Below are 18,691 nucleotides of genomic sequence, written 5' to 3' on the forward strand. Positions count from 1 at the left end.
CTGTGATGTCAGCACAGTCTGTATCCACGCTGCTTCCTATGCATTGCTTTTGAAAATACAGCTATTAGCGTGTTGGCAGGTTCCTTTCATCTGTGGCTTTATTATCTATGTTCTCAAAATTAATTTGCATTGTGTTAGCCTTTATGTGAATTCATGCCATTCATGAAAATCTCTAAAGAAATACAGTATTTACTTCAATATAAAGTGGGAGATTACTGAGCTATAAAAACTGATTTCGTGAAGTTTTAAAAGAATCTCCCCAAAGTCTCTTGAATATATACATCTTCTAACTAAAAGAAGGAATCTCTGTCTGTCCTTCGATTAGCTCGACAACCGTTCATCCGATCTACTTGACACTTGGTTGTGTTGCTGGGACCCAAGGATATGCAGTGTCGAATTTGGCGCCAACACAAACATGAGACCGACCACTCAGCTCTGTGCAGGAGCTTCAGGGCTCTGCGACTGAGTCACAAAGAGTTGCGGCCAGCAGGGTTGGCACATCAGGCAGGCTTCACATTTTTGCTCAAATTGACGAGACAGAGCGCCGCTTTCTCAGCAACGTTGTTTATGGGAAGTGCTGACGAGATAAAGGATTTCACAGCGGGCATAAACAAGACTTAATCATTCACAGAAGAAACCTGGACTCGACTGGTCTTCCTAAAGTTCTGATGTGCCTATATTTTCACATCTAGTGCTTCTCCTTTCTTGCAAAGTTGTCCTTGCATTTTGTTAAACTGCCATTAAAATGTCTCTGACAATGTCCTTTTCAAACGAAAATGTGGGGGAATTTTCACCTTGTATCGAGTGGGAATCCCCGTCTACCAGTCTCAACGTATGATGTTGAAAGACTAGTTTCGTTCTAAGGAAACAGGTGCTTCCCCACTGAACAGGAACCTGTAATGTGCTTTACTTTGATGGCAGTCATTCTGTGAGATTGTGCCACCACCTTAATGATAGGGAATTAACAGATATAAGAACCATGAGGCTATATTAAAATATTTTTCAAGCAGCTTGAATGGCTGTGCTACCTGTATGGGTGTAAATATAGATTCTCAAAATAACAGTATCAATATTTTTTTTTTTTTTATGGAGGATAAAGTTGCAGTTTGTCTTCTCGTGTTAAATCCCTATCGCAAGACTTTATTTACCTTTTGTAATATAGTATTAATATACAATGATATTTTGACAGCATTGAACCTGTTGTTTTACAGTTTTATAATACGGTTTGAGGATTCATTTATGACTACAGATTACATCAGAGCCTTGACTGGTGGTAATCTGCTGCCTGTTCACTGTTGCTGAGACAGTAGAGCAGGTGGCAATGTCAGTGTGCCGTGTACCCTCTACTGGTTGCACACTTGCGATAATGCTCGGGTAGCCAGCAATACACCCGTCAAGTGTGAAGTAGATCGGATTAAGGGCTGTTGAGATAATCTAAGGACATACAGACCGATTCCTTCCTTGAGAGCTAGATACTCAGGCTCTGCTGCCCCTGCTGGTGGAACTATAAACTGCTGTGTTATATCAGCTCTTTTACCATTGCCAGAGGGAACATACATTAAAACCACAACATAAAAACAGCACTGACAGGTGGTGTTTTTGGTCACATGGCTAGACATTATGCAACGTTCTATCACATATGATTCTCTCCAATATGCTGGTGGAACCTAACGTCTCTCACTGTGTCTCTGGGCAGGTCCTGTATCCAGTGAGGTCTACTGCCCCGGCCAGATACCCAGCGGTGTCATGCAGGACATGTACCCCCGCGGGGCTCCCTCTGGGACCCTGCCAGGGATTGGAGTGGGCCCCAGGCCGCAGTACCCCTACGGACCGGGCTATGACCGCAGGTAGGCTCGCTGTACTCTCGAAAGTGTTTGTCATCACTGTTTCACTTCTGGGAGACAATTCTCTATCTATATACAAGTCTATTAGCTGCACTTTTTAAAAGTTTTAAATAATGAGCAAATTTTTTGCTAAGGGCTTTACATTAAAAACTCATGAAACGTGGGAAACACCATACTGTGCCTCCAGTACAGTGCCTCCACAGGGCGGCGCAGGTTTAATCCCCTCTCTAGAGTATTTACACTACTACAGTGTGTTTCATCAGTAATTTATTGAATAAGAAAGATTTGTCAAATAATCAGTCTTAAATATAATGAACATTTGTCTTACAAAGTATTATATGGAACTGTCTGATACCTGCAGACATCCTGCACAAACAGCCTCATGTGGCTTCAACTTGTTGGACCTGTTGGTATCTGTTAGCTTTGGAGTTGAAGTGTTCCTGTCTGCTCTGTGTTATGGCGCCCAGGCCTGAGCATGTGATGGGCCCCGAGAGCAGCATGGTGCCCCCTGGTGGACAGAACAATATGGGTCCTGCTGGCAACAGATACCCCCCTCAGAGGTAGGACCACTGCACCCTGTCAGCGACTTGGAATAATTTATCATCACAGTGATCATGTTGGATTTTATTCATACAGAAATAGAATAGTATCATATTGAACTACATCCCAAATTCTGCTTCAAAATCCGATGTTGAAGACTTAACTATGGTTCGTCATGTTGCTTGATTTGGTAATGTAGTATATCAGATCAAAATTCTAGTTTTCAACATGATGTCTTCCTGTCCCTCAGGCACGACAGTTTTGGCCAACAGTTCCCTCCCAGCATGCCCTACAGCTCCCACCAGACCTCCATGTACCCCCAGCAGGTCAGCAGACAGCCACCATGGGGGCGCTATCACTCTTCACTACACTTACACCCTAGTCCAGAGGGCGGCAACCTCCTCAATGCCCCGTCCCAATTACCAACAAAATGATTTAAAGACAAAACTTCACGGTAAGCCTCTGGCTAACTAACTCTGTGCCTGGGAAAACCCATCCCATAGGTTGCCGTCCTCTGTTCTAGTCATTTTAGGAACCTAGGAAATTGGGCCATTTCCACAAGAGGAACTTGGTTCCAAAATTGGTGCCAGATGGATGGTTCCTGGTGCAAAGAAAGTCCCCGCAACGCCAGGTGGAACTTTTCAGGGGAACAGGAACTATTAGGGCGGAGTTCCTAAAACTGAACTACACCGATTGGTCAAACGCAATAATCGTCAAGCATTCCAACCTCCATTTTCAAATCCATTGGAATGCAGACGGCAACAGAGGTTGGAGGTCTACTAAGAAAACCGTAATCTATGGAATTCAACTTCAGTCAGTTTTTTTTTTCTTAATTTTTTTCAATTTCACACGTTTTATTTGTGATGTAAAAAATCCAGAATTTAAACCTGAAGTCCTAAAATTTCCCTTGTCTTGAATAGAATGCTGTAGTTCATAAGTTACCCTGTTTCTACACATTACTTACCTCTGTCAAATCCAGTAATTGCCTGCAATACTTTATCGAATAAGAGATATGTCCAAAAATGACTTACATTTTGATAATATTTGTCTTAAAAAGGTTATTAAAAAAAGTATAAAATGTAACTCTGACAAAGATGTTTAGTTAAGGGTGAGAGCTGGTCCACAAGATACACGACAGTCTGGCAGAACACTGAACCATCCCTGCGTGTCTGTCTGCAGGGTTATAAAAGGCCTGTGGAGGGGATGTACCCTCCAGCCAAGCGCCACGAGGGGGAGTCGTACCCGCTGCAGTACAGCGGCCAGCAGCCTGACGTCTACGCTCCATACGTAGGAGGGGGCGGACCAGGGTACATGGGCCCTGAGCGACGACCCGTCCAGGGCCAGTACCCATACCCGTACGGCCACGACCGCATCCCACCTGTGGGACAGGGGCCCAAGCAGCAGGCCATGATAGGCGGGGGGCCCCAGCCGATCTCTGTGTCCCCTGGAGACGCCTCCCAGGGCCACATGTGGCACCACAGGACAGACATGGGTTATACTTACCCCGGCCGGCAAAGCCAGGGGCCCCCCTACTCTGGTATGGGCAGAGGCGAGAATCCGGAGGGCAGGGGCCCTCAGGACAGCCAGTGGCCCCCCACTCCTCCAGGCCAGCGCCAGCCCCCCTACACCTCTTCTTCATCCTCCCCCATGCCCCCCATGTTCTCACGACAACCCCCATCCATGTACCTGCCTAGCTCTGCCATAGCCAATCACAGCTCCCGTGCCCCCAGCCCCTCCTCCTTCCCTCGGCCAGTGGGGGGGTCCATGTCCCCCAACAACACCCCCTACCTGCCGCCCATGAAAAAGGCGGGTCTGTCCAGCTCTGTGCCCACCCCCCACGCTGCAGGGATCCCCTGCCAGAGCCTCCCACCGCTCCAGAAGGAGGTGAGCCTCCCCCCGGACTCGGTGGAGGCCACACAGCCCAAACTGAAGCCCCGACACAGGCTCACAACCAAGGACACAGGTCAGCACACCTCTGTCCCAGCATGCTACACCTACTCATGCCTCCTAGTGGACATATTGTCCAATTACCATCCCGCTCTCTAGTCGAGCTATCGCAATTGTTTGAGCTGACCACGATCGTTTAGTAACAACGTCACATTCCACTATCATGTTTCCATTCAAATTGAAGGGGATTTTAATCTGTTAGAAATGTCACAATAAATAGAATGTCAATTAGGTGGGATTTCATCATCTTGATTAACTCAACCCAAATTGTTCAATCCCAATGCTCATGTATTAATATTACACTATTAGAAGCTTATACTACAATAGTGGCGTGACATTTTATGATCGTGGCCACCCTAGTAATTTTGATTAATTAAGTTAAGTTAAAAGTAGAGTTCAGTTAATAGAATTGTCCACGTTCTTCTTCTGGCAGGAACCCCGGAGGCGTGGCGTGTGATGATGTCCCTGAAGTCTGGCTTATTAGCGGAGAGCACATGGGCTCTAGACACCATCAACATCCTACTGTATGACGACAGCACCGTGGGCTCGTTTAGCCTCAACCAGGTCAGAACTCCATTATCACCCTGAGCGCACATCTTTCCACAGGTCACTCGTATGTGTGTGGTTATTTTCGGCCGGAACATAATCTGAGCACTCACGTGCCCCCAAAGGACTTTTGCTATGATTTTTAAGATCATAAGGCAATCTGTTGTTCAAGGGGTCATTAAAATTTAGTTGCTGGCAGTTATTTTGATTTGAAATCCCAGACGGAATGTGTGTTTGATCACTATCCTGCTGCTGGGATGGAAGAAAGTCTTTAAATATGTGTGTCCTGTGGTGTATCCCTGCCGTTCTCTTTCTGAAACAGAGCTAATTTGTCTTGGCTGTTATCTATCCCTACTTGTGGTGGTCTGAATTATCCCCCCCCCCCCCCCCCAGCTGCCTGGTTTCCTGGAGCTGATTGTGGAATACTACCGCCGCTGTCTGATCCAGATCTTTGGGATCCTGGAGGAGTATGAGTTGGACTCTGAGGTCCAGCAGACCCTCCCAGGGCCCCTGCCTGACTCCCTGGGGGACGAGACGCCAGAGGAGACTTCAGCAGCCGTTCCGCAGCTCCAAGGCCAATCACAGGAAGAGCAGAGGACGCCCAGGAAGGTGGAGGATGAAAGCTCAGAGCGGGTGGAGCCAAACCAAGCTCAGGCACAGCCCGAGCTGCGCCCCCAGCAGGCCAGCAAGCATGACAGGCTGCCGGTCCGGGTGGAGGAGGGTGCGGAGCGGATGGAGGAGCGCTGGGCCAAGCTGAATCGTACCTGTGGCTTCACCAGCGGCCTGCTCCACTGGCAGGCCGGCGGGGGAGACTCCACCACTCACATCCAGACCCACTTTGAGCTTCCCAGAGGAGGAGGCAACCTCCTCAACCCCCTGGAGAGGGAGGAGGAGGCGTTGGCGATGCAGACATCTACCATCAAGGCCCTGCTAAACGTCCAGCCTGGTGAGAGTGACTGGGAAGTCTGATTTTCACATTCCCAGTTGTGAAATAATATCTTCTGCATGGAAATGAAAACCATCATTTACCAAATTAATTGAAAGAGATTTTCTATGATTATCTTAACTATTATATAGCACTTACCCATAGGGGTGGAGCCGAATAAGGTATTTGGCAAAGCACAGATAGCGGGTACAAATATTTTACCAAAGGATTTGTTTTTGGGAAAAAAAAGCCATGCCATACTGCCTGTTTTGTGAGCGCAGTGGTTCACAGTGTTGCTCTCTAGTACACATGTGCACTAGGAAGTGTATGGAGGCCGGTGATTGGTGGATGCTGCAGCATTCACCAATCACAGGCCTGGAAAAGCCAACGCCCTCCTACAAAGCACATCTGCGCCCTTTGGTGGCTGCCTGTAACTCTTGAGCTGAACACCGTCTCAATTACACCCTGATTTAATGGCGTACGTAAAAAGTTTGTAATTTAATGTATTAAGTGCTATAAAGAAGGTATATTATGTATTTAATGCAGTGAGGAAGTACTCAGGACATTTACTTAAGAGGCGATAATACAGAATAAAGTGCCTAATGAACCTTTTTTCTGCAGATCAGTGCTCCAATATATACCAATATAAATTGTGAAAAATAAACTAAAGTAATGAGACCATTACAAATGTAGTGGAGTAAAAGTCTGAAGTCTCAGAAATTGAATACACTGAAGTGAAATACTGCCAATTACTTAAACTTTGTTACTTTCCACCACGGATCATTACATAGACAGTTTAAACTTACAGCTCTATGAACTGTATGAAGGGTTCAATCATGACCAGCAGAGGGCAGTGTCATACGCCGTCTTGTGTTGGGTATGAGGGTTAGTCTGAACGGAGCTGCTATTGGGACACAGTTGAACCCATTCCCATTTCCTGTCCCCAGGTTCCACTTCGGAGATCAAAGGTGAGGGGTGTCCAGGCAGGCAGCCTCAGAGCTCCATCAGCCTCCTGGAGGATGAGCCTCGCTGCTGGGACGAAGCCCCCCTCTCCATGGCCGAGCCCTGGCAGGACGAGCTGGCCAAGCGCTGCGTCTGCATCTCCAACATCGTGCGCAGCCTCTCCTTCATCCCCGGCAACGACACCGACATGTCGCGCCACCCGGGCCTGGTGCTGATCCTGGGGCGGCTGATCCTGCTGCACCACTTGCATCCGCGCAGGAAAAGGACGACCCCGAGCTACCAGCGGGAGGGTGAGCGGGGTCTGGCCTGCAGCCGGGACCAGTGGTGGTGGGAGTGCCTGGCGGCGCTGCGGGAGAACACGCTGGTGACACTGGCTAACATGTCGGGGCAACTGGACCTGTCACTCTATCCTGAAAGCATCTGCCTGCCCGTCCTGGACGGCATGCTGCACTGGATGGTCTGCCCCGCCACCGAAGCCCGGGACCCCTTCCCCTCGGCAGGGGGCTTCTCCTCACTCACCCCCCAGAGATTGGTGCTGGAGTGCCTGTGCAAGCTGAGCATCCAGGACAACAATGTGGATCTGCTGCTGGCCACGCCCCCCTTAGGCCGCCAACAGAAGCTGTTTGACACGCTGGTGCGTCACGTGGGTGACCGGCGGAGCCCGGTGTGCCGCGAGATGGCGGTGGCTGTCCTGTGCAACCTGGCGCATGGCGACCCAGCGGCCGCCCGGGCCGTGGCCCTGCAGAAGGGCAGTGTGGGAACTCTGATCGGCTTCCTTGAGGACAGCGTGGCATTGGCCCAAAACCAGCACAGCCTGTCGACCGAGCCGCCAAGTGCCAACATGATGTGCCGCGCTGCCAAGGCCCTACTGGCCATGGCCAAGCTGCAGGAGAACCGGGCGGAGTTCGTCCTGCACGAGAGCCGCCTCCTAGACGTCTCGCTGTCCGCGGCGCTCAGCTCCTCCGTGGCAGCCATCTTGTGTGAAGTACTGTTTAAAATCGGCCGCTCGTGACACACGCAAAAGCACAGAGCACACTCAGTTGGCCCGAGTGTGGAAGGGGATGAACTGGCTGGCATTATATTTTTATTTAAAGAAAAGAACTCGACAAATGTTTTTACATAAAGAATATATATATATATATATATATATAGAATATATATAGCTCCTTGGCTCCATCCACAAATGTGTATTTGGGATTTTTAAGTAATTTTAATACAGAAATATTTAATACTTGGTATTTTTTTCTATTTTAATTTTATCCGTTTGTTTTGTTTTGTCTTTATTATTTTCACCAAAGTCTGCATCTAACTGCCATTGGCTTTGGAGTCTTTTTATCTGATGTTTTGTATATTGCTGTGTCTTTGTTTGATTTCTCTGTGGGGTCTTTCTGTTCGGTCTGTTTTGGGGAACCGGTCGGTGAAGAGTTTTATTTAAATAGTGACATATTGTACATAGGCCTGTTATGGTGTGGTATGACGGGCAACCCTCTCTCTCTCAATCTTACTGCTTTGTGACCTTTGTTCTGGTTTAAAAAAAAAAAAAAAAGCATTCGTTGTGCAATAGAATCAATCCGGCTTGTTTTGGGGTTGGGGGTCCTGGTTACTAAATGTGAATTATTTAAAATATTTTGACCATCTGCATTTTGCCAGTCAGTATTGCACAACCACACCAGTATAAAAAAAAAAAAAACAACCACAGCAGCTTACATGTTTTTTTCTTTTACGCATCACAACATTAATCAGCCACCTCACTGTCATTGTCCCGGTCACGTGTGTAAATAAAGTTGTACATTCAAGGGCCACAGTCGTCTTCCTCCTCACGAGGTTGCGGTTCCACATTTATTAACGATAGTCGTTGCAATCACAATACCGCTCGCCGCGCTAGGACTCTGGAGTTACTCTTCACAGGAGGTGGCAGTGTGACTTAAAGAGCATTCCATGCCAACGTTTTACTGAAGATGATTTGTTCTAAAGGGTTTATTCAAAGGAAAATGTTCAGACAAATGTGAAGATGGTCACTCCTTTTAATTTGATAACCGCTGTTTATTCCCGATAAGATCTTTATCCTCTCTCTGTTCCACAACATGATAAAGAATAAATGTACATGACTCCTGGTTGAGCACTGTGACCACAGTTTTGGGCTCTTTCTATCAAAATTTTATTTGAGGAACTACTCCCATTTGCTATTCAAGTGGTAATCCGTAAGAATATTTGTTTAAAAAATATATTTCACTCTAAACTGGCACTTTTTTAGGAAACAGACATTCAATACATCTACTTCATGTCTATATGCTGTTTCCATTGTGGTGATGGGATACGCACAAGAAATGAAAGGCAGCAGTGCAGCTCGTTTTGCTCAGTAAAGATGAACATTTACAAAAAATAATGGCACCCTCAGATGAATTAGTATCTCCACCACCTCAAGTGACAGACATGGGTGGGGAGATACAATGCCACCTTGAATGTAATTTTGGGACATGTTAAGTGTATACATGTATGATCTTATGGATTACCACTTAAATGTCACATTAAAAATTAACCAAATGTGCCCAATCTGCCAGCTGTAATACCACAGGTCAAAAAAAAAAAAAAAAGTTAAATTGAAATGAATTCAAGACAATAGCGTCCCTGCATATTCATAATAATACAAAAAGGAAGTCCTCAAACAATGTGCTAAGCCACAATAAATTATTTTAGCAAACAATTCTCTAATACAGAAGGACACAGGTGTTGGTTGTCTGGAACAGCACACGAGCAAACCATTTAGTATTGACCATAAGTGTTTAGTCTTTCCAAAACCACTACCGGGATGACCAACTATATCCAGTGAAAGACCTTAGCTTGGAAACAATAAGGCTGGAAGCGTATCCCACAATGCCCTGAGGGAAAGGGGCCCGTTAAACTTTCTGTGCAGTGTCAATGTCCCACGTGGTGCTGAAAGGAAGTGGAGTCTAGTAAGTAGTACGCCATTCCAGACGCTGCAGGTGACCAAGCACCACAGTGTCAGGGAAGTCACTAAACAGCCTCTTATCTCTCACTTGAGCAAGTAGATCTGGATTGACAAGATTACCTCACCAGTCCAGCAACAGGATCATTTTACAGACAACCTCAATTATTTGGCAGGCCGGTGAATCAAACATGGCAAGAAATGAATAACACCTTGGGCAAAGCCTGAGAGCCATCCCCCCCCAAAAAACTGTGGTTTTCGATCACCAACAGCAGTCGATTGGTTGTAGTGGACTGTTCCCAGTGTCCATCAGTAGCTCCCTAAACGTGTCAAACGGAATTATTGAAAACCTCTGAAATACATGATGGCACACACTGCCAGTTTCAAAAGCCGTCCAGCGGTCGAGTCTTATTCAGGTGAATCGCAGCCACCGGCAGATCGTTTGGATTGAAAGATCGAGTCCCATTCTAGCGTTTCAGCTTGCACCTCAGGGTTCTTGGGGATGGATGGGAAGATGGAGCCCATCTTCTGCCTGAACTCCGACAGCTGAAAGAATATTGGAAGACAGATGAGATCACAGCAGGATCGGGACAATGAACAAGAGGAAGAGGTAATTAACTGAAGCTCCCTGAGGAAAACGTCTCCTAATTACAAGCTCAGACAGTCTTCATCAGTAAAACAGAGGTGAGGACTGGAGTCTGGGGGACTCACATTAGAAAGGACCAAGAAATTCAATAATTCAGCTTAGAAAGAAATTCAATTTCTCCAACTCTTGGTGGTGCATTGATGGATCATTTACAAAGTAGCCAAGATAACATTTGAAATAAGAATAATAAATTGAATTAAGCAATCAACAGGACATACACCGATCAGCCATAACATTAAAACCACCACTAATAACCACTTATATTGTGTAGGTCCCCCTCATGCCGCCAAAACAGCTCTGACCCGTCCTGTGTGTGTCCTGTGGTATCTGGCACCAAGACGTTAGCAACAGATCCTAAGTCCTGGAAGTTGCAAGGTGGGGCCCCCATGGATCAGGCTTGTTGTTCCCGCACATCCCACAGATGCTCCATCGGCTCGGACCCAAACCCCGTCCATCCACATGATGTAGAAGAAAACGTGATTCATCAGACCAGGCCACCTTCTTCCATTGCTCCATGGTCCAGTTCTGACGCTCACGTGTCCATTGTAGGCGCTTTCAGTGGTTGACAGGGGTCAGCATGGACATTCTGACCGGTCCCATTTGCAGCAGGCTGCGATGTACTGTGTGTTCTGACAACTTTCTGTCATAGCAGCATTAGCTTATTCACCAATTTGTGCTACAGTAGCTCTTTTGTGAGATCGGACCAGACGGACTAGACTTAACTCCCTACATGCATCAATGAGCCTTGGGCATCCATGACCCTGTCGCCGGTTCACCAGTTGTTCTTCCTTGGACCACTTTTGGTAGGTACTAACCACTGCATACCAGGAACACCCCACAAGACCTGCCTTTTTGGAGATGCTCTGACCCATTCGTCTAGCCATCGCAATGCGGTCCTTGTCAAAGTGGCTCAGACCCTTACACTTAACAATTTTTCCTGCTTCCAGCACATCAACTTCAAGAACTGACTGTTCACTTGCTGCCTAATATATCCCACCCCTTGCAATTGGAACGAGATGAGCAATGTTATTCACTTCACCTGTCAGTGGTTTCAATGTTGTGGCTGATGGGTGTATAAGCTGATACCACCATACCACTAAGATTTTAATTTACCAGAACAGTGGGGTCACTGCTTATGATTATTTGTGTTTGAGAAAGAGTTCCACTATTTTCAGCCACGACCTGGGGGACACAAAGTGGTTCCTACACTCCCCGTGGGTAAATAAAGTCGTTCTATTCTAGGACAGTATATGTGTTGTGAGTTTCAACCGCGAGATCATCCGCCTGCTCAGCCATCAAGTTAACCGGGATCAAAACATTGGAAAGATCAATCTAGACCTTTCCAATGTTTTGATCAGCAATCTACTGTTTCTGGAATGTTCCTGGCTGGAGGACTTAGATACTCACACTATGCACGCCCAAAGCCTTCCAGACGGTGAAGCTCAGCAAGCCCGTCCCGCACCAGGCGTATAGGGACCCCCAGCCCAGAGCCCTAAGCGCCAGAGAGGCACCGCTCTCTGGGACCGCCGCCGTGGCCAGGACCCCCTGGGGAGGAGAACACAAGCTACCCAGTCTGTCATGTCCCACGTTTCCCGTATGCGCCAAATTCGATTTTTGGCTAGCTTGCTCCAAACTTAAACCTCCTGAGGGTTTACTTCGAAGGAAAAAAAAACAAAAAAAAACCCTCCTTCGCTATCTTGCTGGTCTCGCTTCCAAGATCAATCGATAGCGTAATGCTCAGTTGTGGCTCTGACCTTGATCTTTTTGTTAGGGATGGAAATTGTTACTGAATTATTAACATCCGAAAGTATATAAAGTAATAAAGAAAGTATATAGTAAATAAGTATCAGATTACTCAACTAATAACAAATCCAACAGACAGTACGACAGCAGAAAACAGCTTTATTGTCTGAAATACTTAAACCAATGTTCATCATTTCAATTTATTTTTTTCAACTGCTAATTTGTAATTTATTGCTATGATTAGCCCTAGTATCAAGTGGTATGTTGAAATACGCCACAGTATGGTATAATATGCTGGTATAATAAAATGTATGTAAAGTCATATATAGTAAAATATATCTATAGTATGGTTTGACAGCAGTATAATAATAATGACATTATAACAACAGTCACAATCTTAACAATAAGATGAATAGTACTAATGTTAATTATTATAACTAGTGCATGCCTGGTCAAAATATAAGACTTACTACGCCATTTGAACGGCACAGTTTACCAAAATGTCAACGGTCCTGTGTTTCACAATGGAAGACGAAACTGCCGGTTAAAGTCATACAACCGGGACAGGGACTCAGTCGCAGAGCATTGAAGCCCCACCCCTCGCTGGTTTGCTGCTTATTGAAAATGTATTCATATTACACGTGTTGCGTGTCCAAATTGCACCAAATTCGACACTGCACGCTCTGGTGGGTGCATCACTGGGTCCCCAGTGATGCACCCACCAAGTGTGAAGTAGATCGGATGAACGGTTGTTGAGAAAATCGAAGGACAGACAGACCGACAGGCAGACATTCCTCCCTTTATAGTTAGATAACAGTATAATGATAATAGTACTTCCGGTACTAAAAATAATAATATAATTAGGGCTGTCATAAAATTATAATAATAACATTCAATAATTATTATACACAATATATTATAAATTATAATAATATATATAGTTGTATAGTTAAACATTAAAATGACCTCAGTCATCTCTACTTACTGCAAGTAATTATACAAATTATATTGTATAAATAATTTAAAAAAACTGAAATATTTGCCACATATTTCAAGTTGAAATGACTATGAGGGTCTCACCCGCTGATGACCCAGACACAAGCTAATGGCAGATTCTCAGCCAACTGTGTTCATCCACCGCAGTGACCTCACGACCACATTCCTCCGCACGCTAAATCGAATTTGTCTGCCTGACGAGTCCTGTTTGGCTGAGGTCGACGAGGACAACAGAGGGGGGCTTGTGACGGAAATAGAGTCTGGAGACAAGGGCTCCCTTGTGTTCGCCTGCCAAGTGTATCTCAAAAACAAATAGAAAATCTGGATCTTTGTGCGTCATCTGTAATTAGTTCCTGTCAGGACCAAATAAGCACAAAGTTCCGGGAGCAGCAAAGAGGAATGAACTGCAGTTTGAATTGAACTGTGTTCTGCTTCCCGAAACTATTTACAATAGAATAAAAATAATGAAATAGGTTTTGGCTGGATGAGCCACATGTCACATTTTCCAATTTTATATTCAATTGTATCAGGCCTTTTAAATAAACACGGCGCAATCTTATTGATTGTTTTGGGCAGGTTTTCAACTGTTCAACGGTTTGCGCACCAGCCCGATAAGTCGAAATATCACATGATGGGTTGTGCCCTGGAGATGATGGGTTGTGCCCAGTTATTTCACTCACTGTATTATTGCAACGACACAACAAAGGACAATATAACAATGTATGGTATAGCAAAATCTTTTTTAACCATTTAACATTAAAAAAAAAAAAAAAAAGGTTTTGCGCACCTTAATTAAGTATGATATGTGAACTATGACGAAGAGATATATTTCACAAGATTTTTGATTGGCATCTGATAAAATGTTTGTCTTTTTCTCTAATCTTTTTCTTGTGCTTAGCATTTCAGGAAAAATTACAGCATTTTCCAGGCATTTTATACACATTTCTAAATTTGAAAGTATGACATTAAAAATCAGGTATATGCAATATGTTCCAAGCCTTTGTATGAACCCTGAAGAGAACAAACATTTTTTTGCGAAAGGACAATACCTTATTAAACCAGTTTGGGCTTTTCTTCTTAGCTAATGCTAATGTTGATCCAAATCCTGCGACCACTCCGGCCGACGCCACAGTAGTGAGGAAGGCCGCGCCTGGAGAGGAGAAAAGTGTTTCACTAACTTTCATTCAAAAAAAAAAAAAAAAAAAAAAACACTGAGGGTGATTTTGGTTTTATATCGCTGGCTTTAAGGTGATACAATAAGATTCTGATTTTTTGCTGCTAGAGAGCTCCTGATGCTGATTGACAGACAGATAGACAGGCAGGCAGACAGACAGACACACCAAGAGACAGACAGATAGATCTACAATCAAGCAGGCCATACTTCCTCTACATGTGTTGATGGACGGATGGTGAAAATTGCATATTTCAATTCAACTGTGTAGAGGCTTGAGATGTTAAGCTATTGCTGAAGACTTCCTGAAATCGGCAGTACGGGCACAGCCAATCTAGACAGCAAGGTGCTAAACATCGCTGCTGATTACATTTTGAGCGCCTTGAGTCACGTATTGAAAAGATGTCTGCTATGTGAGGCGAAGCCTAATCTGTGGAAGGAGCGAAAAATCATTCTGTTGCTGAAGGATAATAAGTCACCTTTCAGTGGGCATAATAGTAGACCTATAGGTATTCTTTGTACTTTTGGCAGGGTTAGAGAGAAGATTATTCATGTTCTGATCCTAAACTATTTTTACAATAACAGCTTGACTACCAGATATATACATGCATACAGAAAGGGTTACTCGGCTTGTACACATACAAATGACTGATGGTTGGTTGAGATTGATGACTGAAAATAGTGGGAGCAGTTACGTTAGATTTCAGTGCCGCATTTGACGTCATTGATCATGATATTTAAATTGAAGTTATGGTTTTGGAATGTTATGGTTTCAGCCCATTTGCGACTACCATATTGAAGTGTAAGCTTTCCTCTAGAACACAGAAGGTCTTTTTCAACGGTATTCTATCAAATTGTAGTAGTGTAGCATGTGGTATACCGAAAGGAAGTTATGTGGGACCACTCCTGTTCTAAATTTTTATAAATGACGTGTCCTCTGCTGTGAAAAATGTAGGTATAACAAAAGGTAAAACAATTTACACTGATGACTCTACTGTGTATTATGCAGCAACCACATGCCATGAATTACATCAACTTTTATTTAGCAAGTTGAATATAGATTGGATCAAAACAAATGGATATGCCTTAAATATATCCATGAATATGGCTTGAATATATCCAAAAAATGAAGGTATTGTCTTGGGGTCACAACACACATTGGTTTCTAAGCCCTCCCTGGAGCTATCCATATCTAATGAAACCATACAAGTGGACAGAGCGAAATTGCTGGGCCTAGTCCTTGACAGTTACCTATCATGGACCGAACACATTAATTCAGTTGTTAGAAAAATGGGCTGAGGCATTGCAGTCACAAGAAAGTATTCTCCTTAAGTACAATCACACATGCTCGGTCAAGTTTCTAAATCATTCATTTTGTGCCACCTGGGCTATTGTTCTACAGTTTGGTTATCTGCATCCAAAACAAATCTTGCAAAATTACAAGTCACACAAAAAAACGGCTGCTCTATTAGAACGCTCTCCGAAAAATTGCACTCCAGCATCGCATGGCTCGCAATTGAGCAAAGGATTTCATCAAGCAGGGCCACATTTTTGAACTGCACCATTAACTCAAAGAAGCCAACATTTTTATTCAACCAGATAGTTTACTGCAATAACACACATAACCACAACACCAGATATGCCAGTAAGTCATAGTACCCAGTTGTAGTACCCAGCCTAAGGACTTATTCGTTTAAAATCACTTTCACTTACAGAGACATAACAAACTGGAAAAATGTACCCCTTAATGTACCCTTGTACCCATCTTTCAAAGAGAATATGGAGAGGCATCTACTGGCATGCAGATGACAGATAAATAGTAGGAGGTATAACTGTGCTAGTTTTAATATTTGTGTTCGTCTTCATATGAGTTGTAATTCTCATTCCTTTTAAATATCATCTATATATTGATTTTTTTTAATATTTTTTTTTTTACATAAATATATGTTGAGTGTTGACTGGCTGTATTTTTTGTCAGTTTTATTTCATATCAATGTAAGCGTTGCATTTTTTTTATATTAATCTAAACTGATGTAATTTAATGTACAGTATATACATGTTATTTGAATGTATATCATGTGTAATGTTTTGTGTACATTATGTCAGGTGTGGACCCCAGGAAGACTAGCTGGTTGCCATAGCATCAGCTAATGGGGATCCTTTAAAATAAAACAAACCAAAAGAACAATGATTCATTATTCAGCAATATCTTAAAATCTTCTACGAGATGATACAATACACTAGGCAAAGACTTAGGCCAATATCTGATGCAACTTAAAAATAAAGTTGCATTTCCAGCCTTTGGCAGACAGACCCAAAATCTATTCAAAGGTGCAGTTCTATTTTTAGGTTTTATGTAACATTATGATGAAAGTATTTAAAATGCTACATTTCTCTGAAGTTAAACTGCATGAGATGTGATGTATAGTTGGAAACTTCTTCTGAGAAACGTATTTTTTGGCCATTTGCCATTTTGAGATGTGCGTGCACACTAGAGGCAGTTGTGCAATACCCAGCTGTAATCACAAAGGGCGATCCGTCTATTTTATCAGTATTGGAGCTAAGTTATTACATTAATGTGCAATGACAAGCCAAATTTATTTGACCGTACTTCAAGCATGTGGCAACATTCATAAATGCAGAAAACATACTTTTTTATCATGATGACGCCATCCATGTACGACCGTGTGTGTATGTATGTGACAAATAATCTCTTGAACTTGAACTTACAGTGCAGATGTGTACCTCTGCATGCATTATCAGTTGTTTGCAAATGGTATGGGCCCACACCAGAGTTGGAGTGGTATTAATACAAAGCCTTGAGGCTGATTCGATTCTGATTTCAACTACAGCTTTGCTTACCTTTGCTTATATGTATCACAATCTGCACATTATAACCAATGATTCAGATGATTACCTTAATATATTAATGTGAACCGGCGTATCATTACATTCCTAATAAACACATTCAGGTTCAGCTAAGGTTGCATTTAATACTTGGGGACAGACAACCTGAGGGCTCGTGTCTTTTAATCACCCCTTCAACGTGTATGAACGCTTATAAATGTTTCAGATTTTTTTACATCATCATTTAGAAGACGCTTTTGTCCAAAACGAGTTATAATTCTCATACACTGATGGACGCAGCCATCAGGAGCAATACGGGTTTAAGTGTCTTACTCAAGGACACTACAAACTGTATGCTAGCAGGAGGAGCAGGTATAGCAGCATAAGCAAGAGGAGTAATGTGTTGTTATAGGACCAACTGGTCAAATATGGTGTGGTCTAGTCATACAAATATAAATCAACCTACTAAAGCCATATATCAGACTATTAAGACTTAAAAATTGTCAGCACACTGGTGCCACTGTGGAGAACGAAGTGGGAAAGATGTTTGAGGTTAAATGAAGATTCAGCCCCAATTTACCAAATCCCAGCAATAAATGTTTAATATTGATTTGATAAATGGACTGGTTCAGGGCATCAGTGGTGAGGCTGGAAATTAGACATCCTACAGAACTGACATGATTAAAAAAAAAACCCAACAGAGTCACATACATTATTAATAAATTATAGTAACCCTCCATTAGCTATTAGCAACATGCTAGCAGGTGAGGAGGTTTGGACATACACCGAGGGGCAAACGGGAACAACAAATCCCCAAATCTCCTCGGATCGATCTCCTACATCTTCCCCGTGTTTCCCTTGCCTTTCAAAGCGTGAAGTTTCTCCTCGTCGACGCTCTCTGTGCCGGTCGCGGTGCTGACATTCGCACTCGCACCTCCCTTCGCGGCCGTCATCTTGCCTCTCAAACCGGTCCGCCCGCTAAACTCATTCGGGGAGAAACGACGCAACGCGGAACATTCGAACGCGACGACTCGGAGCCATCAGGAACTATTTGGCCAAGTATGTTCCAAACATACAAGATATTTGAACTCAGATTATCAGAGTCTCCCAATTCGTACAGAACATACAGTAAAATAAAAATAAAAAAAATACGTAAAAAAAAGTAAAGACATTTTAAATAATTACATATACATTAGTAATTATTATTAATTAACATGAATTATCCATAATATAAAGTATTTTAAAAGATGTGCAAGGGGGAAGCGTTATATTCAAAGAGGTAAAATGTGCGAATGGAACTGATAAATAAATCAATATTAAAACACTGAAATGTACAGTGAGTGGATGAATGGGTGTGGCAGGGACACTGAGCTGTTCATAAATTACAAGTTATACGTAATTACACTGTTTCATTTTATTGCGTTGTGTTTAGTGGCTACACACAGTATAATATGGTTAAAAATGAATGTCGATTTTTTTTTTTTCTCATACAATTATAGTTTGTTTAACAATTTTATTATGGGAATTTTACTATAGAGCAAAAAATGTAATATTATTATTAGAACTAGCCGGGGTT

General features: G+C 43.4%; 2 protein-coding genes across 6 annotated transcripts in view; one reads left to right on the forward strand and one right to left on the reverse strand.

Annotated features, from left to right (window-relative positions):
- arid1b (AT-rich interactive domain 1B) overlaps window positions 1-7,783 on the forward strand; it is a 67,215-nt gene extending 59,432 nt beyond the window's left edge. For all 5 annotated transcript variants that reach the window (XM_079996759.1, XM_079996760.1, XM_079996761.1 and 2 more), the window contains 7 exons: window positions 1,697-1,847; window positions 2,312-2,404; window positions 2,635-2,710; window positions 3,564-4,347; window positions 4,765-4,895; window positions 5,271-5,823; window positions 6,750-7,783. In XM_079996759.1, the coding sequence (XP_079852885.1) occupies window positions 1,697-1,847; window positions 2,312-2,404; window positions 2,635-2,710; window positions 3,564-4,347; window positions 4,765-4,895; window positions 5,271-5,823; window positions 6,750-7,777 (2,816 nt within the window). In that variant the 3' untranslated portion in view covers window positions 7,778-7,783. The remainder of the gene's footprint in view (window positions 1-1,696; window positions 1,848-2,311; window positions 2,405-2,634; window positions 2,711-3,563; window positions 4,348-4,764; window positions 4,896-5,270; window positions 5,824-6,749) is intronic.
- Window positions 7,784-7,785: 2 nt separating this feature from the next.
- Window positions 7,786-18,073, reverse strand: tmem242 (transmembrane protein 242). The gene is made up of 4 exons (XM_079996770.1): window positions 17,978-18,073; window positions 14,147-14,247; window positions 11,766-11,903; window positions 7,786-10,258 (listed from the first exon to the last, which is right to left on the reverse strand). Exons 1-4 carry the CDS (start codon window positions 18,066-18,068, stop codon window positions 10,121-10,123), a joined length of 468 nt encoding a protein of 155 aa, XP_079852896.1. The 5' UTR covers window positions 18,069-18,073; the 3' UTR covers window positions 7,786-10,120.
- Between the last annotated feature and the right edge of the window lie 618 nt (window positions 18,074-18,691).

Source organism: Zeus faber (genome assembly GCF_960531495.2).
Source record: "Zeus faber genome assembly, chromosome: 2".
Taxonomy (NCBI): Eukaryota; Metazoa; Chordata; class Actinopteri; order Zeiformes; family Zeidae; genus Zeus; species Zeus faber.